General features: G+C 42.1%; 1 protein-coding gene across 3 annotated transcripts; it reads right to left on the bottom strand.

The window, feature by feature from the left end:
* Positions 1-1,530: 1,530 nt before the first annotated feature.
* slc7a3a (solute carrier family 7 member 3a) lies at positions 1,531-25,375 on the bottom strand. 3 transcript variants are annotated; one of them, XM_034098982.2, is made up of 12 exons: positions 25,285-25,375; positions 12,863-13,563; positions 12,542-12,703; positions 11,681-11,864; positions 11,471-11,586; positions 10,456-10,678; positions 7,317-7,456; positions 6,839-6,941; positions 5,839-6,068; positions 5,533-5,699; positions 4,298-4,406; positions 1,531-4,199 (listed from the first exon to the last, which is right to left on the bottom strand). In XM_034098982.2, exons 2-12 carry the CDS (start codon positions 13,227-13,229, stop codon positions 4,045-4,047), a joined length of 1,956 nt encoding a protein of 651 aa, XP_033954873.1. In that variant the 5' UTR covers positions 13,230-13,563; positions 25,285-25,375; the 3' UTR covers positions 1,531-4,044. The 3 variants fall into 3 exon arrangements, with proteins under 3 accessions (XP_033954873.1, XP_033954874.1, XP_071061503.1); XM_034098983.2 differs by lacking the exon at positions 25,285-25,375 and adding an exon at positions 24,482-24,561; XM_071205402.1 differs by lacking the exon at positions 25,285-25,375 and adding an exon at positions 24,165-24,186.
* Positions 25,376-26,029: the final 654 nt, after the last annotated feature.

Genomic DNA, 26,029 nt, shown 5'->3' with positions numbered 1-26,029 from the left:
GCATTCAGTTCCTGGGATCTCATCAGAAAAAAGCAGAGTTAATGAAGATACAAAACTGTATGTGAAACACTGACGGATTTGAAAAATGTGGATTATTTGAACCCCGATTGGTTGCTCAGACTGTAGGACAGATTGTTGGCATTCATATTCACTAATTCGACAGTTTAGTACAGATATGAGTGAGTTCATACAGTAACAGTCCAGTGGAAGAGTCTCCTCCGAGTGCCTTTTGGAGGAAAGAAGCCTAACTAGCACACACAGTCATCTTCCTGTTCAAAGATAAAACTGTATTAAAATATCTGAACTGTAGGGTGGTAGGAAATACACTGGTGTCACATTACACACAACCTGTAAATAATTTGTTTGAAACCAAACCCTGACAAAGCCGACTGTTCGATGTTGTTGTGACTCTGGGATTGTTATAGCACAAGTGTCATCAATAATACATACCTGGAGACATTAATAAAGATTTGTCGTGTGCACAAAATCGGAGGTACGCTTCTGTCTTTACCATATTACTACTGCTGATACTGTTGTGTAACCGGAACCGGAAGTAGACAGACTCAATGTTAACAGTAATACTGTCTGCGACCACTAGAGGGCAGCCTCAGTGTGGGGGAGCTTTTTCAACAGATGTTGAAAATGAGGCATATTCTTACTGTTATTAATAATTAAACACATTTCAAATAAAAACGTCAAAGAAAGAAAATAACGATGGTTTTGGCCTTTTGCCTTTAATATAGAAAAAGTTGGAGAGAGTGGGGGAAAAGGGCAGCCATTTCGATTTTTTTGAAGGAATTCACATTTTGTATCAGTTAATTTGGTACAACTTTTTAAATATAAATCATAATTCTCAATATACTATTTGCAATTCTTAATCTTAAATTCATTTTCTCAGATGATATGGTTTTCTTGCTGCTTTACCCAATAATATTTGGTCTCTTCCTTGGTAACCAAAGTAGATTAGACTGCTTATCTAATATTTGCATGTACGTATAGCTTTAATTTCTCTGTAATATCTACACCCCAGAGAGCAGCAGGGAGTTTTTTAGTACTGAAGGTAACAAGTATGAACAGTTACCAAATATGGACAAGGCAGACAGAGGGCCTCAAACAGGAAGGAAGGCATGTACTGTAAAACTACACTGTCTGGCCATTTTGTCAAAGGGAGAGGATGGCTGAACCATGCCAAAGGGTTTGTGTTTATTTCACTTTATCAATACTTTCTTTACTTTGTTTTACCATAAAGTAAAACACTGACTGAATAAATAAAGATGTATGTGATTATTTTATGGATATACATTTAAGAATTACACTTTTTAGGCTGCAGGATGCATGCAAGTTATTTAGTATAACAGCTGAAAGGTTACTGACTAAGTGCATTTTAAACATACCAATATTCAAGTGGAGTCACAGGTGAAAACCAGTAAAAGTGGTCTTTAAATAGCCTTTCCCCTGCAGCTCATTCTGAGGAGGTTTGAAGTTCTTTTCAATAACAAAAGAGGTAGATAAAACACAGACTACCTTCCATTAGCATGAATTATTTTTATTTAAAAAAAAAAAAACATTGAAAATACAGCTTTTTTTTTTTTACATGACAGCCATATGTACAGGATATAAAACAAAGCGAAAAATAGATCATTACGGTTAATGAGATAGCAATGAGGAGGGGAGATGATGGTATGGATTGTTCAAAGGCACGAGGGCTGAGAATGAAGAGCTCTGAGTGACAGGAGCCACAGCCACATACCCTTTAATGATATCAGAGTGAAAGTTTTTCAATATTTCAATAGTTTCTGAGATACAGCTAGACTCTTTGTTTCTCCAGCCCCGGTGTCTCTCAGGCAGAAGGATGGCTCTTTAGGCACCAAGTTATCGAGTCCCAATTCAATCCAAATCTACCTCTTCTTCATCTCCCTTCTCCACAAACATTGTGTGATATGTCATGTTTTTACACATCTAAAAAAGGTGGGAACATTTCATAAGCAACAACAGGCAGCATCTACAGAAATGCCGGGAATAGTGCTTCCACCAGGACCATTTTCATCAAAAAAAGGGGTTTCAGCAGCATTAATTATGAAATGAAGTGCCTTTAGTGTAATTTACAAGTAAAACATTTCTCACCTATCAAGGTCATATGTTAAAACAGTGTGTTTGTATAATATACAGCATCATACAAATGAAGAAACGGTTTTAAACAAATACTGTACAATCTACAGTAAAGCAGTTTACTAGAAAAACAAAAAAATACTATAAACAATATATTATAAAGACTCCAGAGGGTTGGGGTTAAAACATTTCTTTTTATATATATATATATATATTACACAATTTAGAGACCAACTTTTAATGGTCGTTTGTAATGGAAAGCCCAGTTTCCAAAACAAGTTCATTTGGTCAGAAAGATTTAGGATTTGGTGACGCAAGACATTTTCGACAAAAGGGGAAACAAATAAACATTAAAACAGGAGACCAAAAAAAGATCAGCACACTAAAAACTGTACATGTAACAATCAAAATACATTAACACCTAAAAAGCATATCCAGTTGATTGAGATTGATGTGAAAAAGGCCGAATAAAAAAGAAAAGCTATCCCAAACAAACAATACTATAAACATTTGAATATTAACAGATCTATCAGTAGAAGTTAATAAAGTAGTACAAATAAAATACAGATGAATAAAATGAAAGTGATGGAAACTCTCTAATTCTTCCTGTTTGACTTGAAACTAAACAAGAACCGTTGTGCGTCTTTTCACAAGTAAAAAAGGTGAATGCGATATTTTAGTGGTGATGAAAAACAGAGACCCCTCATTCAGAAACAATACCCAGCCCCCAGATCAGCCAGAGGTGGACAGATTATAATAATTTAAATGTAATGCAATTAATGACCTCATGAAGTGCAAATCTGATCAACCCTCCCCAGATCTGCAGAAATATCTGGGTGCAGCCATGCGAATGACATGAAACACATATGTAAAGGAAATCTGGAATTAGCAAATTTGATTATTTGAAATTCATAGATATGTACATGCCCATATCAAACCAAATATTGGCAAATAATTGTATGAAAGCATGTTTTGGAGATGGATGGGGTTTTCACTATCAGAAAGCAGAGCAGAGGATTAATGATGTGACTCTTGCTTTGCAGTTTTTTGTTCAAATCAAGTTCATGGCCCTTTAAAGGGTAGAAAGAAGTTTGTTTTCTGGATCATGTTAAAATGAAAGCCATAAAATACCATTTCAACACAGTCTATATGAAACGGATAGTTAACGATATGCAACTAACTTAATATGACTTAAAAAAGGTCCCGTGTACAGTCGCTGTCTGGCTGTTCTCTGGGAGCATGAGCTCTGTAAAGCGTGGACTTCAGCCTCGGACACTGAACCGTACAGTGTGATGACATCGAACACACTGATGCTGTAAAGCACAGACTCAGTGCCGGCTTGTTTACACACAAACAACCAGGCTGCTGCAATGAACAAAGGACCAATAAACTAGAAACTATCTCTACTAAAGGCTCGCGCACATTGTGGGGGTGAGACTCACTGATCCACGTGTCTTGACCATTGGAACTTCACTAGCTCAACTCATAATATTCAGTGACCGCAGCTCTACTAGCCGGTGGATCTACAGCGCACCGGTAACGGAGAGGTGGTGAAGACGGGAACAGTTACAATTTAACATTCTTCCAATTAACGGCTTCAGGTGCGCCGCAGTACACTTTGTTAGTTAGGTCCATCGAAAGCATGTTATAGGCAGGTAAATATCTCCCGGAGGGCTAAGGCTAAGTACGAATAGACAGATTAAAGGGACACATGGGCCAGAGAGTGGCCTGTCACAGTGTCTAGCCATCAAGTTAATCAGCCTCGGAGTCAGAGGTAAGATGTGTGTGTGTGGCGCTCTCTTGCCTCTCCTCCCTTTAAACCCAGGGCTGCGCTCCAGACCCCCTACATCGCAGCATTTGGCCGCCAGTTTAACCTCGCTGCCAAAACGTGTGTAGTTGCTCTGGCAACACCCCCCAGGTCTACGGCAGTGGGCATCAGGGGCTGCTGCCTCCCTCCACGTTGCTGTCGTCGGGGGCGCCCTTGTAGATCGGGCTCTTGGTCTGCAGCGCGGGCGCGTATTTACGTGGGGACTTCCGTCTGGCTGCTTCACTGCTGTTCTTAATACCGTATAGGAAGTAGATGGCGAAACCTGGAGAGGAGGAGAGAAGCAACGGGAAGTTAGAAAACAGTCACAGAAAAGTGAAGCAATAGAAATGAGAAACACCATTGGTAATGTTTATATTGTACCGATAAGCATCCAGACGGCGAAGCGGCACCATGTTCCTCGGTCCAGCTGCATCATGAGGTAGATGTTGACGAAAACGCTGAACAGGGGCAACCAGGGCAGCAGAGGGACCTTCAAAGGACAGGGGGAGAGTCAGCATAACTATTTTAAACTTTACCTGGTTCTTCTCTAGATAGCACTCAGTGAGATATGCACTCTGCAATATGTTTTGCAGAGTGTTCCAAGCTAGAGGAGCTGCGCACATAAACGTTTTTGTGCCTAAAACAGTCCTAGCAATTGGTACATGTAATAAAAACACATCCTGGGATCTTAGGCAATAGCTACTTGTGACTCTCTGTGATATCAGTGAGCAGATATAAGGTGGTAGTTTACCAACATGGCTTTATAAATGAACATGTAGAAATGACTGAGCCTCCGTACAGTAAGTGATGGCAGACCTGCCCTGGCATACAGGGTAGTGATGAGTAAGTGCTTTACAGTTTGTAACAAATCTCAGCGCACTGTGATAGGCGGCATCTAACTTGATTAGCTAATGGGCAGGTGCATTCATATATATCAGATCACCATAGTCCAGCACAGGTAAAAAAGGTCACAGAGACTAGCCTTTTCCTGGCCTCAAGCGAGAAACAGGACTTGTTTCTGAAAAAGAAACCTAGCTTCACCCTTAGCTTTCTAAGCAGATTATTGACCTGAGGTTTAAAAGAGAGACAATCATCAAGCCAGATACCAAGGTATTTATAACAGGTAACCACTTCAAGTACTTTTCCTTGCGTAGTAACAATATCCAAAGTTGTCTCCGGTGTCTTTTTGGCTTTTGAAAATAGCATTACCTTAGTTTTATCCACATTTAAAAGAAGCTTAAGCTCAGAGAGCTGCGTCTGAATAATATTAAAAACAGCCTGTCATTTAACAACAGCCTCCTTAATGGAGGGACCTGCACAATACATCACAGTATCATCAGCATAAAATGTAAAGTTGCTTCATCCACATTTTGACCTAAACTGTTGATATAGATGGAGAATAAAAGTGGACCTTGAGGAACACCATTTGCAATGTTCAACCACTCAGAAGTGAGCCCATCAAAATGAACACATTGGGACCTTTCAGAGAGGTAGTTCACAAACCATCCCACTGCATGGCTGGATATGCCAATACTGGCCAGCCTCTGCTTCAGGATTTGATGATCGATGGTATCGAAAGCTTTGGAAAGATCAATAAACAGAGTGTGTGTGGTTACCTTGAAGGTGAGAGCCTCTTTGCTCTCCGGCTGCCTCCAGATGATGATGACACAGACGGCGCAGAGTAAAGTCAGGATGACACACGGCACCACGACGCCTGCATGTCCCGCCAGCAGCTCTCTGAGACAGTTAGCCAGGATAACGCAGAGGACAGTGATAAAAACGGCTGCAAAGAGACAAGCAGGAGACAAGGTTAGGTAACAAAATCCTAGGTTGCCCCAACAATTGACTAACAATGATGGTAAGCTTATTATCCTCGTTTTCTATTTATCAGCCATCTTGAGATTCCTCCCAGCCACACTTACAGATGATAGCGGTGGTGGCGTAGACGATGTTCCCGGACGTCTGCGTTGGGACCTTTTCACTCGGGCAGAACAGCAGCTTGATGGTTAAAGTCTCCCGGAGCGGTTTCTCCTCCGTCTCCATGCCGTACTCGTCACCGCTGTCTCCTCCGCTCACGGCCACCTTCTCCCCTTCCACCATCTCCACCAGCTTCTCCGTCTGGCTGGAGGAATTCAGTCTGCCGGGCTGGTACCTGCAGAGGGAGGGGGGAGATATGTGAATTCCTCAACTTTTATTATAAGATTACTTTATCTGTGCAGAGATTGAGTTGCAGGTATTCTTCTAAACTGGCTTCTTTGATATTTGCGATGTCTGCTAGAGATTAGTTACCACATTATTACAACTTCAGAAGACTTTAAGTGTGCTTTATTAGAGATGGCAAAAGTACACACATTCTTTACTCAAGTAGAAGTACAGATACTCGTGTTTAAAAATACTCAAGTACTGACTAAACTTCTTTACTCAAGTAAAAGTAAAGAAGTATGGGCTTTGAAATGTACTTAAGTAAAAAGTACCCATAACTACCAACTGTTTACATTTTTAGTAACTGACCTGACTTTATATTAATAGAACAATAATGTTATTGTTAGCTAATGAATGTTTCGATGCTGAACAACGGCAACATGACAACGTTTTCATTGGTCCCTCTTCTTTAGAGAAGACCAGGAAATGATGGATACACGGATCATGTTAAAATCACTAGGCACGCAATGACTCTAAATAATAATGATCACGCCACCAAACACACATTAAAACTAAAGTAACGAGCCTGTGTTGAAAATGCAAGAAGTAGAAAGTACAGGTATTTGTGTTAAAAGTGTAAGAAGTCAAAGTAAAAAGTCGTCAGAAAAATAAGTAGACGTAAAGTACTGATACCAGAAAAATGTAATTAAGAACAGTAACAAAGTATTTGTACTCCACACTTCCCACCTCTAGCTTTAATCGAATAAAAAAGGTGCTTACCTGAGGATGAGGACACAGATGGCCACTAAAGAGTACGCCAACAGAGTTCCGATAGACATGAGGTCCACCAGCGCTGCCAGGTCGAACAGGAAGGCCATCAGAGCTGTAAGGAGGAGTAAAAAGGGATTTCTTAGAAAATAAAACACATCTCTGTAACGTCAAAACAAATGCTTTGATGGCTAAGACTGCCTACAATGCAGAAAAAAAAACCTTAGTTTGCGTTTATGCAGACTTTTCTAAGAGTTATTGATCTCTAACCAATAGCCAGTGAGTCAGGCTTACAGATAGAGCTGAGGCAGGAGAGAGAGCTGTGACTCCAGAGAAATAGAAACATCAGCTCTGACAGACTTGACGGGATAGACACAGCAGAGACAATTAGCCTGGCCTCAAGCGATGAACAAACATGACAGGAAATTACCCAGGTAAAGATAATCAAACACAGTAAAAGATGATACACAGATAGAGGCAGTGATTGTACCTGCAACAACGCCAGAAGCGATGGTAGCCAGGAGAGGAGTCTTGGTGCGCTCGTTGATCCTGGATAGAATACGGAACAGCAGGCCGTCCTCCGCCATGGCGTAGATAACACGGGGCATCGGGAACATGGAGCCTAGGAGACTGGGGAAATAGAAAGCATTAAACTTCAGCTTTAACAGTGTTGTGCAAAACTAAATAAATACAATGTTGTGTTATGTAATGTTTTTAATACAATGCTAACAATGACAAGGAAAGCTGCAGTACTGCACTGATGCACTTATTTTATGTTATTATTTATAAAGCTATAGAGTAATGCTTATTTACAAATCTCGAAGATGGCCGTTTTTTCCTTAAAAAAAATCGATCTTGACTGACTTTTTATGACTCTTCTTACTATACTCAGGCTTTTTATATGCTTTTTGTGGCCTACATACACTGAACAAAAATATAAATACAACACTTTTGTTTTTGCTCCCATTTTTCATGAGATGAACTCAAAGATCTAAAACATTTTCTATATACACAAAATAACCATTTCTCTCAAATATTGTTCACAAATCTGAAAAAATCTGTGATAGTGAGCACTTCTCCTTTGCCGAGATAATCCATCCCACCTCACAGGTGTGGCATATCAAGATGCTGATTAGACAGCATGATTATTGCACAGGTGTGCCTTACGGCCCGTCTACACTACAGCGTCGACAGCGTCGAAAGCTCCAATCTGCCCATTCACTTTCAATGGGGTGACACCACGTAGCCGCGCTTTTTCGCCGAACTGAATTGTGGGTAGCAGAGCGAGGCGTCTCAGGCGCCTGAGACGCCGGAGTAGCCAGCGCCAGCCAATCAAATCCCGTTTCCCAAAATCTGACAGCTGAAGCCGTAGCCAATCAAATCGCGTCTAAGCTGGGAGAGATATCCCGCCGTTCATTTCTATATTTCAAAAAAAGTCGGAGGAGAAACTAACTATCGCCGTAGCAAATCACCCGGTTTTGTATGACCAGACCCTCTTCACCTACCGGGATACAAACCGGAGCAACCAGGCATGGAGGAGGTGGCAGAGACAGTGGGGGAAACTGGTAGGTTTTTGCCTGTTTGGGGAGTTTATATATATATTGCTCGCATAAAATCCCCGGGGGGTTTTGCTTTGTGAGATTCATGTGATTGGTTGTTGGTCGTGTTGCTTGAATAAAATCCCCAAGCTCCAGACACGCCCAGCTCCAAGCTATTTTTGGAGCTGTAGTGTGGACGCTCCGTAAAGGAGCGTCCACACTACAGCTCCAAAAATAGCTTGGAGCTGGTAGGTGAAGAGGGTCTGGTCATACAAAACCGGGTGATTTGCTACGGCGATAGTTAGTTTCTCCTCCGACTTTTTTTGAAATATAGAAATGAACGGCGGGATATCTCTCCCAGCTTAGACGCGGTTTGATTGGCTACGGCTTCAGCTGTCAGATTTTGGGAAACGGGATTTGATTGGCTGGCGCTGGCTACTCCGGCGTCTCCGGCGACAGAAGTTGAACATTGTTCAACTTCTGTCGCCTGAGATGCCTCGCTCTGCTACCCACAATTCAGTTCGGCGAAAAAGCGCGGCTACGTGGCGTCACCCCATTGAAAGTGAATGGGCAGATTAGAGCAGATTGGAGCTTTCGACGCTGTAGTGTAGACGGGCCGTTAGGCTGGCCACAATAAAAAGCCACTCTGAAACGCGCAGTTTTGCTTTATTGGGGGGGTCTGGGGGGGTCTGAAAACCAGTCAGTATCTGGTGTGACCACCATTTGCCTCACGCAGTGCAACACATCTCCTTCGCATTGAGTTGATCAGGTTGTTGATTGTGGCCTGTGGAATGTTGGTCCACTCCTCTTCAATGGCTGTGCGAAGTTGCTGGATATTGGCAGGAACTGGAACACGCTGTCGTATACGCCGATCCAGAGCATCCCAAACATGCTCAACGGGTGACATGTCCGGTGAGTATGCTGGCCATGCAAGAACTGGGATGTTTTCAGCCTCCAGGAATTGTGTACAGATCCTTGCAACATGGGGCTGTGCATTATCATGCTGCAACATGAGGTGATGGTCGTGGATGAATGGCACAACAATGGGCCTCAGGATCTCGTCACGGTATCTCTGTGCATTCACAATGCCATCAATAAAATGCACCTGTGTTCGTCGTCCATAACATACGCCTGCCCATACCATAACTCCACCACCACCGTGGGCCACTCGATTCACAACATTGACATCAGAAAACCGCTCACCCACACGACGCCACACACGCTGTCTGCCATCTGCCCTGAACAGTGAAAACCGGGATTCATCCGTGAAGAGAACACCTCTCCAACGTGCCAGACGCCATCGAATGTGAGCATTTGCCCACTCAAGACAAAGCGGAGTCAGGTCGAGACCCTGATGACGACGAGCATGCAGATGATCTTCCCTGAGACGGTTTCTGACAGTTTGTGCAGAAATTCTTTGGTTATGCAAACCCATTGTTGCAGCAGCTGTCCGAGTGGCTGGTCTCAGACGATCTTGGAGGTGAACGTGCTGGATGTGGAGGTCCTGGGCTGGTGTGGTTATACGTGGTCTGCGGTTGTGAGGCCGGTTGGATGTACTGCCAAATTCTCTGAAACGCCTTTGGAGGCGGCTTATGGTAGAGAAATGAACATTCAATTCACGGGCAACAGCTCTGGTGGACATTCCTGCTGTCAGCATGCCAATTGCACGCTCCCTCAAAACTTGCGACATCTGTGGCATTGTGCTGTGTGATCAAACTGCACGTTTCAGAGTGGCCTTTTATTGTGGCCAGCCTAAGGCACACCTGTGCAATAAGCATGCTGTCTAATCAGCATCTTGATATGCCACACCTGTGAGGTGGGATGGATTATCTCGGCAAAGGAGAAGTGCTCACTATCACAGATTTTTTTCAGATTTGTGAATAATATTTGAGAGAAATGGTTATTTTGTGTATATAGAAAATGTTTTAGATCTTTGAGTTCATCTCAAGAAAAATAGGAGCAAAAACAAAAGCATTGCATTTATATTTTTGTTCAGTGTAGTATGGCTTTTTTGATGATATATTTAGGAGATACAATACTAGGACTGTACATTTTACAACAGAAGGCTAAGATCACAGTGTGGCCCCTCACCTGGTGGACAGAGCGCAGAGGGAGCCCACAGCCACGATGTATCTGGCGGGGGACCAGCCCACGTAGCTGAAGGCCTCGGGCAGGGGGCTCTGCCTGTTCAGCTCGTAGTACGGCATCATGAGCGTGAGAGCGGCGGACACACCGAAGTAAGCGAAGAAACAGATCAGCAGCGAGGCCACGATGCCGACAGGGATGGAGCGCATCGGGTTCTTTGCCTCTTCGCCTGAAGACAGGGGGAGATTTGAAAAAAGAGGATAAGATGAGGAAAGGAGTTTGCATGAAAAAAGAAGCGAAGGCAATATATCGTAAGGGGAGATTTTGTGCTTTAGATGTTTTTCACATAAAGATAATAGCTCTTCAGGAATCAGAGTAGGTTTTCACATACAAGGGATTTGTCTTGGTGTATATGGTGCACACATAAACAAAGTTAAAGACAGAAAGACAAATTAACCAAAACATTTAATAAATTATAAAAAACAATAACACTTTTATAACATTAAAATATAGCACAACATATTTGAAAGGATATATAGATATTCACAAAAAAACTACAAACAGTATACTGACAAAATGCTGAGAATAATAAAATAAAATATGTGCAGTATGTTTAGAACAAGTGGAAAGCGGTGCAGATATAAAGAGAGGTAGCTTGAATATATATGTGCAAAGTATTCGGAGGGTGATCTTGCATTATTACCGGTATGCTTTATATTTTATATCAGTGGAATAAATTGGTCATGAAACTGCAATATTGTGTATTGCAATTACTCTGGGACTATACCTGGTTTAGAAAAATCAAAACTCACTACCATCAGCAGTTCCACTTCAGGTCTGTGTGACCATAGGGGAAGTAAGTCAACAAGTTCCCATGTTTAGAATCTATTTATAATACTAAACAAGAAAACATGGGAACAACTTTCAATACCAAGTAAGCATTTTTATATCTGTTTATGAAGCCATTTTGGTGAGGCTGCTTCTCTACATGGCCTTTTATGGAAATATGAAAGGCACTTACTAGTTGTTGCGATGCAGTCGAAGCCCACAAAGGCGTAGAAGCAGGTGGCGGCACCAGACAGGACTCCAGTCAGGCCGAACGGAGCAAATCCGCCTACGCCAAACTCCTCATCAACTCTGAGTCACAGAAGAAGAGAGACACAAAGTTTAGCTATCAGAAACATGTGGAACTGTAAAAAACAAACATTCGCTGGCTGATTGAAATACTGACTTGAGAGTTTTAGTGCTGTTGGAGCTGTTTATGTAGCTGACGTAGTCTTCCTCCGTCAGGTTCCAGTTGGCCGAGTCCCCCTTCACAAAGCCGGAGATGATAACGAAGCCCAGGACCACCAGATTGACGCCCGTGAAGATCTTATTCACCAGAGCAGACTCGTTCACACCAAAGGCCAGAAGTCCTGAGGGCAGGAATAGAAGAGAGGGATGTAACAGAGACAAGGAGCTTTCACATCGCAGCACCACTAACAACATGTCCTGCTATGTGGGTGGAGGTGTGGAAGCTTCATAACGTCAAACTCACCATCAGTCAGCAACACCACCACCACACCAATGAGTTCTACTGCCATGCAACACTAGTGGCAATATTAGTGTGACCGGTCTGTTCTGGCTGTTATGTCATGTTTTTAATACAATACTAATAAAAACTAACTGCAGTAATTAAAGTGACTTCTTTATTTGAAAAGAGTCATTTTTTTCTTAATTCTCACAGACTTGTAAGCCCAACCGAAGATCGATGTTTCTTCCTTAGGTTGATTTATTGAAAAATGGAACAGCTCTTTAAAACAATGTGACTGTCAATAAACTTTGATGACTTTTTATGACATATCGTGAATTTTTACTTTTTTTGATGGCATACTATATTATACTATGACTTTTTATATGATTTTTGTGGCCTACATAGTATCACTTTACGGATGATATTCTTAACGGCCTAATCTATAAGATAATTATCATGCACTCTGGATCTCCTCCTCCCCAGAGGAGATCCAGGTTGGGAACCACTGATGACGATGATGATGACGATGATGATGATGACGATGATGATGATGATGATGATGATGATGGGGTAACTCACCAGAGAGCAGCAGGACCAGGATGAGGGCGAACAGGTCCGGGTATTCAGCCAGCACGTTTCCTGGCACCTTCATTGTCATGGAAGCTTTAAAGAAGCCAGAGATCTTTTGCTCAACCAAGCTATCGAATGTTGAGCTCCACGCCCTGGCCACACTGGCCGTACCTAAAAGAGAAGACAAAATAACTTGAATACCTCAACCATGCAGTGTCTGAAGGTGACTCATCCTTTACGTTGTTCTCTACGTTATTACAGCATACTTTTAAATGCATCAGGTTGCAGAACAGGAATGGGCTGCAACAACTCCACTTAAAGAAAGCTCACCTATCACATAGGAGAGGATGAGGTTCCAGCCAGTGATGAAGGCCCAGATTTCTCCCACTGTCACGTAGCTGTAAAGGTACGCCGAGCCTGTTTTGGGGACACGGGCGCCGAACTCAGCGTAGCAAAGGCCGGCCAACATGGAGGACAGAGCGGCGATGAGGAAGCAGAGGACGATGGCGGGTCCGGCCTTTTCTCGGGCGACCTCACCAGCGAGGACGTAGACCCCAGCGCCGAGGGTGGAGCCGACCCCCAGGGCGATGAGGTCGAGGGTGGACAGGCAGCGGGCGAATCGGGTCTCCTCCCCGGAGAAGTCCAACGCCCGGCGACGCAGCAGGACTTTGCCAAAGGTGGCCAGCTTGTGGGCCATATTTGCTGTGACTGTGGGGGGGGCTGGACCGGGCTGTGTGTTTTAAATTCTTCGAGTGTGGGTGTGCGTGATTGACACACCCTAAACAGAACACGTGTGACTGGTCTGTGGGTAGAAGTACTCGAGCAGATGGGTAGGTTAACCAAGTACTCGCTTATTATTGGTCCTTGAGAATCAGAATCAGGTTTATTACCAGGTAGGTTTACACGCACGTTACGTGGTGCATACAATAATTAATGTAATGTTGTTATGATTTATGAAGGAGTCCCTCAAGCACACGGAACAGGAAGTGGCAGATCAGCGGTTACAGCGCTTTGCAGCAGCAGATTAGGCCCTGTAGAAAAAGATAAGAAAAAAACAAAATATCAAAACAAGGAACTATTCAGATATTGCCAAAGCTTATATGCACACGGCCTTGTGTTTGACACTGTGTCCTAAGATTATAGCCACATTTCTTACCAGGAAAAGATTTCAAACCACAGGCAGGGATAAGAAAGTGAAGTAAACATAAATGTTTGTCACCTTGACACGGCCGGTCCCACAGGGGCTATACAAAACAAGTAACAAAACGAGTTGGTTTTTGTAGGGATTAGTGAACTCAGGTAGCACCGGCGATGTTGGAGACTTTCCTAGAATATTCCACTCCTCTAATAAAAAGGAGAGGGTCTGTCAGCAGCTTTGGTCAGGCAATGAAAAGAAACATTTCACTACACGGGAACCTGTATAAAAATACCAGTTACGCAACTTCCAGGAATTCATACATCCACCTTTTACCGCATACTGTAGTAACACATGATGAGACACAGTAGGGCACAAAGACACATCATGAAGACAAAAGTAAACCTACTGCTATCCACTACTTAACTCAGCCTCAAGAAAATAAACCTGCCATAGCGCACACACACCCATATGAAAACACAAGAGCACCTAGCGTAATTCCTCACCACTCCCACACTGCGAGAAAGGACACACTGCTACTTTTGATATGTTTTTTCAGCAGAAAGAGGCTGATAGGGAGAAGCCTGGGAAAGCCAGGGCTGTGAAGAGATGATATGGTTGAATTTTGCAAGCTAATATCAACAAGGGAGAGGAGGACAGTGTGAACCAGCAGCTCGATAAGATGAACCAGGTTGCCACAAGGTTGGTATAATAAAGACACACTCAGGGTACTGAACTGTACCCTAAAAGAAACTGCGGAGTTCAGTAACATGGTACTTGAGTAACAATTTCAATTTTACCCTTGAAATCAAATTAGTACCGTTGTGCTTTAATGACTTTATATAATAGAAAAACCTCTTATAGCCAAGTTTATTAATACCTGTCAAAGACGTAAGAAATGTTAAGTTAATAAACACCTGCTATATGATTTAAGCTTCTTGGAAAATAGTCATACTACACAAAAAATAGACTAATTGACTTAAGAGATCTTATTCGGCTAAGACCAACTGGTGGACAAATCCATCCACAAAGAGGGAGCAGCTCTATTTGAACCAAACTGTGTTCAACAAGTCACTCCGGTGTGATGAACCACACTGATCCTTCTTTAAACACAGAGCACAATAATATTGCTGCATTATCAATCATTTAAAAAAAAAAACTAAAACATCCTCAAGGACAACGGCATCATACTCTACGTCAGGAGTAATGATTTGTTCAAGTTTAGGGACGGTTGAATGGTAATGATTACATCAGATTCTGCAAAACACACCATGCACACACACAGACCCACACAAAATGCATTGCGGGTCAAGGACACTGCGTACAGCTCATCTGACCAGGAAAGATACAACGTTTTCTGTTTGTCTAAGGTGACAATAAGACTGGTTTGACGGCAATCACCATCGACAAAACACACCCTGCAGAAGTATGTTACAGACTACTTCCAGGAACCTACTAGTCATGAGGTTGCCACATTTCTTAATGCCATTTAAGATGTTTTGGTTTTGTAGAGGTTGTTGCATGAGATTGTTTCTCCTCAAATCCTAGTGCTTGAACAGGTTCATCTGTGTTTCTCTACGAAGATGAGATGTTTAATGAAGATTTTACACGCAGCTGCTCCTGCTGAGAGACTCAATAAACAAATCAAAGTCAAAACAAGTCAAAATATATTCGATGATATACTTCTCTATGTACTGTAATCCTAGAAAGCAGGACCAAAGACCCACCATGTCAGTTTTTGATTTCACCTAATAAAGTGCACTTGATGACTTTTGGACTTTCAGATGTCCATGAAGAGCCACAGTTCAATGTTGTGAACAAAGCTTTACACATCAAGTGTGTGTGAATGAGTGTGTGTGTGTGTGTGTGTGTGTGTGTGTGTGTGTGTGTGTGTGTGTGTGTGTGTGTGTGTGTGTGTGTGTGTGTGTGTGTGTGTGTGTGTGTGTGTGTGTGTGTGAATGTCTGTCACTAACAATCCAACATTTGCCTTCATTAAAATGTGTCATCGCTTCAAGTTTATTTGACCAGCAGAGTTAACTTCCCATTTTCTTATTAGTATTACAGGTCATTCCATTGAGTTTTTTATTTGGTAAAAGCAAATAAAACACACTTGCACATACAAGTCTTGGCAAAGCCGTGTCTCTTAAGTCAAGGGCAGGGCCAAGTTTATCTTATCTGCAAATACTACACTTCTTTTACAACTACTACAACTACCACTGACATGACTTAGCATTAACAACTTTTTCTTTAATTGCCAATGACAATTGATCAGTAAAAATCTTCCACAGTCCTGAAATGGGTACCGTCCAAAAGGATCAGCAGTGAAGCCATAAAAAGGCTGAACTCTGCTCTCAGGGATTAAAGACATACCCGATTAATCTTTTGATTCGGAGCAATTTACAGAAGAAAAAGTAGATGCTTCATTACCCTTTGAGACATTAGAGCACCAGTACCTTGAATTCCAGTAGACTTTGAAGGTAGGAGGCGGAGCAAAGTCAACAGCAACGCTGCACCCAGTCTGAAGCTATTAATGCTGACACCTGATTCCTGGTGTTAGTGCCGAGAAGGCGCACGGACATTTCAGGCTCATCAGTCACTTCATCGGTCAGGCAGCAAAGAGGAGAAGTGAAACTCTAACCCCGCAACAAAACCAGACCGTGATGTAGCACAGTGTGAGCGTGGCTGTCTACCTGGATCACAGGTTAGGCAGAAAAAGCCTTCTCACATGTATTAACAGTGTGAAAATAAAGATGGTGGGGCAAAGAGTGCAGAGAGATACATTTGATACATAGTATATTTTTTTGTTGTGCTGTCAAGGTTTTCTCTGTTCTATTGTCCAATTAAAACTAATTTAAAAAGCACTGGTCCTAGCAGAACACATACTCATTGAAGAACATGAGGCTAGAGCCGTTTTTCTTATTTGTTCCAACTTTATGTGGAAAATAAAATGCCCTCCCTACTCAGCTCCGGTGGAAAGAGGGAGCATGACTCAGGTGTGAGAAACGAGAATGTGTATCAGATATTTCAGGGTTTAAGAATGAATGGATAAAAATGATGCTAATAGATCAAAGATAACTCAAATATTTGATCGATCATAACTCAACATGCGTAGCTGTGGTCGGACAATGTCTAGGTTTTTCTAACCAGCTTGTATTTCTGAGGAATCCCAACAAAATGCAAAAATGGGCCAAGCGCTACCCACAACCACACAAAGTTCTCGATTGCTGTTTTTTTGGGTCACACAGTAGATTAGATTCAATTTACACACGGCATCTATTGCACGTCTGTCCGTCCTGGGAGAGGGATCCCTCCTCTGTTGCTCTCCCTGAGGTTTCTCCCATTTTTCCCTTTAAACTGTGGGTTTTCTTCGGAAGTTTTTCCTTGTACGATGTGAGGGTCTAAGGACAGAGGGTGTCGTATTGTCATACTGATATTCTGTACACACTGTGAAGACCACTGAGAAAAATGTAACATTTGTGATATTGGGCTATATAAATAAACATTGATTGATTGATTAGATCATTTCAAAAAGGAAGGAGAATACAGTATTTCGGCTGTACATTATGTTATGGTCTAATTTTGGCCTTTTCTTTCTCATAGCACACAGGATCAAAGCTCTCACAATGTCTCAGTACAATGACAGTATTCTATTATTACCATAAAAACAACATCACCTATTTATCAAAGCTCTTTTAGTCTAACCGTTTCAAAAGAGAATATCCTGCCCAGTACAGTTAACGTGAAGAAAAAATACCTACTCTGTCAAACAATGAAATACAAACAACACAGAGAGCACCCAACAATAAACACTCAGCCCTCTGAAGACTGATGGGAAACTGGTACATGGAGGATATTCTCCCACTCCCCACTTGGTGTGACATTCCAGTAGCCACACACACACACACACACACACACACACACACACACACACACACACACACACACACACACACACACACACACACACACACACACACACACACACACACACACACACACACACACACACACACACACACACACACACACACACACACACACACACACACACACACACACACACACACACACACACACACACACACACACACACACACACACACACACACACACACACACACACACACACACACACACACACACACACACACACACACACACACACACACACACGGAACTGAGGTCTGACAATCTCAATGTTGGGTCAATAAACATGTATTACTTGAGAACTGTGCCCAGCCGGCTGTGATCTCCTCGGGGGTTCAAACCAACACTGCACACCTTCGCAAAGCCGAAGGAAAAAAACCTTTGATAAAACTGTGCAAACTGGAAAGTTGTATCAAGCAACTACGCATAGGAGCAATTCAAGTTTGAAAGTATACTTAAAAAGAAAAAAACTCAATAATTTTCACTTTCTAGGAAATGTCATTTTTTCCTTCCCCCATGATTGTTTCTTTCTCTGAGCCTTCAGATACCCAACAGTTAGAAATGCACCAAGCTGCTTGATGTATGACCCCACGCCGGGTCACCTACTGTAGCTGCTAATCTTTTCCTTGTGGTTTTCACGAGGGTCCCTGTTTGTGTAAGTGGGGCAGATTTACTCTATGCCAGGTTGCACGGAGGTGTGTCCCTGTATGTGCGTGTGTAAGCTCCGCTACGTAACAACTCACACACCCACATGAAAAGACCAGGTTCTTCCTGCATGTGTATTCATCTCAAATGAATACACATGACTTTAGCAGATTTTAAGTGTTGACGAGTTGATTAATGCCTTGTTGTTCTGTTGTATTTACTTTCTTGAGAGTCAACCTAACCAGAGTAAATTCAAGTTTTTTTTAACAGGAGGCAATATAAAAGCTCTTTGTGTTGTAGGACTAACAGTGTTTCCATTACAGCGGGATTCTGTGAAAATGGGCCTGTTACTAGACTTAGCATTGCTGCAACTGCCGGCACAAACTCTAAGAGGATTATTCAGAGAAGAAACAAACCGCCTAACCTCCTTATAGCCTGTTGCTGCTACTCCTACTATCGACACAAACAACGCATGGCATTGTTTTGACTATCACCTTCGACCACAACAACAGAGCTCTATGGTTATATAACCGAACAAGCAATATTATTTATACTATATTAAGGTAGAATTGTTCAATATCTAATTATCCATTGCAAAATCCACTCCCACGTTAAAAAAACAAAACATGAAGCTAAATTAATTTAAGATTCTGCCCCTCACAATCCTCATATTATTCAAAAGATTGCAATAAATGTTGTTTGAGCAGTTTGAGCTTTTTTCATCAAATGGAAAAATGGAAATTATTTTTGACTGACCATATTTCCACCTGCTAATGCAGACATTTTAATATTTTTCTTTATATATATACATACTTCTCAAAATGTGCATGGAATATAGTCCTAAAGCAGGGGTGTCAAACTCAAGGCCCGGGGGCCAAATCCGGCCCGCGACTTCATTTTATGTGGCCCCACAAGAGCTTGCAAAGAATATAATATATGGTTAACTTACATGCTACTTTACAGAAGCACGTTGCCCATAAAATGCATGTCCCACAATGCATCTCAAATTTGACTTTTTCTCAGAATTTGACTTTCTTTCTTCAACATGTGCATTTTTTCTCAGAATTTGACTTTTTATCTTCAAAATATGCCTTTTTTCTAAGAATTTGCCTTTTTCTCATAAATAGATTTGTCTTCAAAATGTTACTTTTTTTTCAGTTTCACTTTTTTTTTCAAAATGTCACTTCCTTTTTTTTGTTTTTCCTGAATTTGGCTTTTCTTTTTAAATTATATTGTGATATTCTTACCGAAGAGACTTATTTGCCCTAGACTTCTGCTTTCAGACGTAGTTAATTATTAAGTTATTACCCTATCCGATAATAATCCAATGCAGTGGCAATAATGTAATACAATACATTATTTTATATATATTAAATATTTATATATGTATTTTTATAGTCTTAAAATTACAACCGGTCCTTTGACCATAATGCTGATGTGGCCCGTAATGAAATTTAATTTGACACCCCTGTCCTAAAGCCTACATTTAATGAACATCCTGTACTAGTCTATCCCTTTTCCGTAATACAAATAATAGTGCTAATGACACCATAGTTGTACCGTTATTTGTTGTGCCAGCCGATGAACAAAAGGAACACCATGTTCAGTTCTCTGCAGGGCTAACATCCAACGGCCCTATGTGACCTTGCGTAACCCTGGAAGAGACACCGTATCACGACTGGTTGGACAGAGTCGGCGAACCATTCTTCAAGAATCACACAGAGAAACAATGGTTTTCCAGCTGTTTGAAGTTATAAACAGTACTTCTTTTGAGCCAGAAATGTATGTTTGTATGTATAAGATTCACGTTAGCTTCGCATAAAGGCTGTGTTTGTGGTTGAACTAAAGTATGTGGGAAGAGACCGACCGCTGAGATTGAACTGAACGACCCTTTAAGTCACCTGGCCGAAAACCAGCGGTCCTGCCAAAAACTGCGAGATGGAATGTGACAAAGTAAGGATCTGTTCACTTTCCCATGGTCAAAGCCAAGACCATTAAGTACAAATCTACACATTATGAGAACGGATAACCAATCAGCCTGACACGTACGTTATGGCTACAAGGTTACACAGTCATGTCAGAAAATATAAAGCAGAAAAACTTGAGAGTCGATGTATGATTCACTCAAAGTAATTATTATGCTCCGATTAATTAGAAACTAGAATGCAACATTTCCCAGCTTCTACAAAAAATCTATTCACAGGAAAAATTAAAAATAACTCTTAACACAATATACATGCATTTAACCAAATATGCCTATTGGTCATCATGTCAGAATGTTGACTTAATGCTTGATGCCTAAATGTACCCTGACCCGGATACTGAGGTGTAGGTTGGTGAGGAGGAGGTGGTGCAAACAATTTCTGTTACACAAGATTGCTGGTCAACTTTACTTTGACCATTGCACTAGAGATAACGAGGAATGTTGGGCAATCCAAATAACTTATCCCAAGATGTCAGTATGGTTATGACTGAATAAGGACTTGGTAGCTGATGCAATAATGTACCGAGAACCTATTACTTGCAGCATTGTCATAACAAACGTCCATATTAAGCGGTTATAAAATAGACCCACTATTCATGGTTTATTTTATTTCCACTCCGATAGATATGTCTAATATTTAGACTAACTCCAGTGATGTAAATGTACCTCTCAGTTTAAAGCAATAGAATTCAACAACTGTATAATGACCATGTAATCGGCTCACCACCTCCAACACACTTTGAACAGGGTTTAATTGGACGTAATGATGCTATCTTTACCTTCAGGAGGACAAATAGAAACACTATGACATGTTGCAACATGTGAACTCCATTGAATATGTTGGGCTCTCACTTGAGAATAATAAAGAAATTACCCATTTATAGCAACAGCAAAGACAGGCAATGACTACATCTGGCAAATTCTCTATTTGGATTAGCGTTTGGGGGTTGTCTTTAGCTGTACTGAGCTGTTAAAACTGTATTGATTAAGCCTCGATTTTAAGAAAGCATAGTGTTGCCAGCGGCTGTAACAGTGGCTCTAAAGTTAGTCTAACATCCTCAGGGGTTCCCAACCTTTATTGTGCCAAGAACCGGCAAATACATACAAAAAAAATCGCGGACCGGTTGTCAATTTTAACTGATTTTAATATTTACTCACCAGCAGGTAGCAACAGAGGCTAAGTGTATGTAACAGCCTAAACAAATACTAGAACAATATGCATCCAAAACATATTAACAACGTTTAAAAAAGAACCGGTGTCGTTTTTTGGTTTTTCGGCAAAACGGAAAACCAAAAAACCGACGTTATTCAGTTTTGGTTTTGTTTGTATGATTTACGGATAATCCAGTGATGGTAAAACGAGGAGAAGGCGCATTATGAAGGGTGTGTGTGTGTGTGTGTGTGTGTGTGTGTGTGTGTGTGTGTGGGTGTGACACTGGCATTTGTTTTCAGAAGATATTATGATAGTGACGTTCGTTCCGGTGCACGTCCGACAGCATTTAGCACTACATCGAGATTAAGATTAAACACATTTATTTTGGGAACACCCGCATATAGGCTACCTATGGAGTTAGCCAGATGTGTGTAAATTACTGTTCATGGTCATTTGAAAACAAATGTCGGTGTCGGACAGACACAAACACAGAGCTGAGCACACACACACACACACACACACACACACACACACACACACACACACACACACACACACACACACCATGCGCCTTAGTGACTAGACATGTCCTTCATAAAACTAATAAAAGGGGGAGTAATCGGGCAGTTCGATGTGTGTAGAGATGTGTGTGGTTAACACGTAGCAGCCTGCAGTCACTCGCTGTTCTGATGAAGGTAAACACAGCGAAGGCGGTGCGTAAAAAGGCACAGCTCTCGGCGCGCTGGTGCTGCACTTCTCAGTTACACGTCCCTCCTGCAGCCATTTCATGAAGTGAAGGAGGTTTTCCTTCTATAAAAAAGTCGCGGGCAGCAGATACCGTGAGAGTCCCGGACATGAATTCATAGATCAAGGCAGACTGCAGTTTACGCTCCTGTTTTGCCAATCCGGTGCTTAAACAAAGGCAAGGCAAGTTTATTTATATAGCACTTTTCAACACAAGGCAATTCAAAGTGCTTTAAAAAAAATGAAAGACATTAAGAAAATGGCATTTAAAATCAGTCATTAAAAAGAAAAGCTAATAAAATAAACATATAGCTCTACACCCCTGGCCGACATGTCCTTAAAATTAAGTCAGAGTTTGAAATATATCTCAAATAATATATGCACTACCATTTCCTCACATAAACATAACAGTCTGCAATTAAACGGTTGTCTCCTGTGCGCTCCTCTTCCTACTTGGCGCACCGGTAACTTTCTCGTGCGCTGACCCCCAGTTTCCACTGGGTCCGTCTGCGCCGCGCCACGGTTTTGGTCCGACCTCCTCTCGCGCCATAACCCACCGGACGCGTCCCAGAAGCGTAGCGTCGTGCGTGCAGGCTCGCAGTTTTGTTATTGATTCGGGCACCCTGGACATTTGTACTTCTACAAGAAAGTAAGTAGGCTCCGTATTTAAATGTTTTATTTTTGTGTCTGTTTAAATTGTGTTTATTGAATGGCTCTGTACTGTACCTACAAGTATTAATTAACTTTAAAACATTAATATGTAGTTGTTACCCTCCACTCCACAAACTGCAGCGACTAAAAACCAGGCCTTGTCCTTTCTGATGTTGTCCTTGTAGTAAGCATTGGTTACATCATATAAAATAGTGTGTTTTTCCACTTCCATGATGAAAACCTCGTCGTCCATTGTGCGTATCGTAGTGGAGGTGTTGTGATGAAGGAGGGGGGTCTGCTAAATTAGTATATTTGGGGGGATGGGCCTTGCCCGGATGCTCACCTTTCCACTTCCTGCGAGGGGGGGCTGCCTGCCCGACCTTACGGCTGTGCCGTGGCAACAATAGGATTCATCCTAATTTTAGAGAAGCCTGCGCCGAGCCGCAAAGCGGCGCGTGTGGTGGAATAGCACCCATTGACTAGAGTGGCCGCGATCCTTACGGCCCCTACACGCGGCGGCGTGCGTTGCCGCTTGGCGGTGGGCGTGTCTTGAGCTTGGGGAGTCAACGCGAGCAACCCGACCAACAACCAACCACATGAATGTCCCGCCCCGGACATACAAAGCAAAGCATTCATGCTGGCTAAATATACTGTCTATGCTTGCTAGCTGTCCATTCAAACGAAGTACACTGGATATAAACTCCCCAAACAAGCGAAAACCTACCAGTTCACCCACTGTCTCTGCCACCTCCCCCCATGCCTGGCTCCTCCGGTTTGTATCCCTGTATGTAAAGAGGGACTGGTCATAGAGTACCGGGTGATTCCCTACCGCCACGATAATTTTCTCCTCCATTTGTTGATATATGGGAAATAACTGCGGTCTGGCTCTCCCAACATACACCCGGTTTGATTGGCTAGTGCTTGTACTGTCAGATTTACATACGAGGGATTTGAATGGCTGATGCCTCCGTCGAGGCGGCAAAAGTAGAACATTGCTCTACTTTTGCAGCGAGCACCGCGAGAGAAGCTACGCTTTGCTCCCACAATGCAGTTCGGCGAATCGTGACGTCACCCCATTCAAAGTGAATAGGCAGAAGCGTTGAAGCCGCAACGCACGCCGCCGTGTGTAGGGGCCGTTACGACCGCCGCAGCGCAGCCGTAACACGCCGCAAATGGACCCGGTGGAAACTGGGGGTGAGACCAGACTGAGCCGCCGAATCCCTCGGAACATCATAAAAGCCATTTTCAACGGTTATCTGGTGAAAGATTAACTAGGCTACTGGATGAAATAATATGACTGGTATAGGTGCGAACATTAAACACTTTTTGAAAAAATATTATGATAAAATATTTTTATATATTTATAATTCTGCAAATATTATGATAAACTCACAGCTATTTCGCGGCCCGGCAGTAACACCGAGGGTTGGGAACCCCTGCTCCATCAAACCACCTGACAACAGCCAGACAGGTTTGTATCAAATTACACCTCCATACAATACTCTTGTGTTCACCACCACAATGATTTAACTACATTTTAATTACTGGGGTGTCTTTAAATCGGCTGATGCAACGCAAGCATGGTAACACCCTGGATGCAGACAACGTGGTACTGAGCATTAAAGAAACCGTAAATATAATTATTGTTACGTCAACTCGTGATTGTTGAGCATCAATGCATTAATTCGCACTTAAAATAGCTTTACTTACGGACAGAGTTAATTATAGTGGACGGTGTTCAGCTGTCCATCTGTCAGGGACTGAAACACAAGCTCGCTACGTGGCTCCGGTTTTAGCGTGCTGCAAATGTTGCCTTCAAAGATCACAGGGACATCCTCGCTAGCCTTTGTACGTGTGTACAATTGTATTTGAGCATATTGGTAGTTAGGCTACATTAGATTTACATTAGATGTAATGTGATTTGTTAATATTGTGTTAAAGTTCAGAGGAAAATATTGTATCTGGGACTGTTTTACGAAAGGATATTGTATTGGATGTATGGAATTCGAGGATGTGTGCGAGTCTTTGAACGTAGCTGCTCATCCCACGCCTCGGTCGCACGGCTGGACTCTCCGGCCAAAACAATGAATGAAAACACAGAGTGGAAACACGAAAACGTGTCGAGTCCTGTTCTTAGTTTTTAATGTAAAAATACAACAACAAAAAACCCGACCGCGTACCCTTAACAGAAAATACCCAATAGTTTACTCCTTAGGTAGTTTCCCGTGTACGCTTCTGACTCAACAGCTGCCCACTTAAATGACACATACTTTGAATAAAACTGAACATTTGTGTTTAACGCTCAGTTATAAACCTATTGTTGTATTCTTCAACATAACGAACAGAGGAGAAGCACGTTGTGAGCTTTGTAAACATTAGAGCGCCAATACAACTGACGGAGGATTGCATCAGTCCACTATGATGTACATTTAACAACAATGGCGGTCGTTACAAGACAACTCGGCTTGATAATACAATGTTTCATTTAACATTTATATGACGAAGGGTATTACCTTTAATATCTTCTGGCTGTTGGTGTTTAAAGACGCTGTTTCCGTGGTCGCTGATGAAATATCCCGCTCGGCTGAGGGTGTGTAGTTTTGATCCTACGGGAGGGGCGGGGTGTACACAGTAACACACTGACGCAATTAGAAAAGGGGCGGGGCTTTAGTTTCATGAATTAAAACCTTAAAACACAGACGCAACAATACTCTGATATTTTAGGATAAAGCGCTGCTATGGTGTTTAGAGAGCAGAGCATACAAACTAAGAAAAGAGGAAAAGTAACAAGAGGGCTGTTTAAGATACAGAAAATGAGCATGGAGAGAGTGAGAGTACTACCCCGTAGTAGAAAGCCCATATATGGAACCCCCCCCCCCCTGTGAGCTGCTATGTTTAGGCCGGCGACACTCCACACAATATCCGCTCGCTTTGTTCCACAGATTTAAAAAAAAAAAGGAGGGAAAACCAAACTATTTCTTTCATGGCCTTTTGCCCTCAGTGACCTGGGAGAGCATGAGGGTCAGTGGGGTTGATAAAACTATGTCATTTTTAGATATTTCGTGTCACACACTGACTGCAGCATCCTCATCCTGACCTGTGTATGATGGAATTCGGTGACATCATGCATGTAAATGAGGGGTCCCCAAAATGCATTTAATTTACCATGCAGGCTGATGCAACAGCAACACTATGTGGCATCATTAAATAATAATGTCAAGACTTTCTCTTTTTTGCTTTTACACATGCTGAAAAAAA

This window comes from Pseudochaenichthys georgianus, chromosome 14, assembly GCF_902827115.2.
Source record: "Pseudochaenichthys georgianus chromosome 14, fPseGeo1.2, whole genome shotgun sequence".
Classification (NCBI taxonomy): Eukaryota; Metazoa; Chordata; class Actinopteri; order Perciformes; family Channichthyidae; genus Pseudochaenichthys; species Pseudochaenichthys georgianus.
This window is presented reverse-complemented; position numbering and strand designations above follow the sequence as displayed.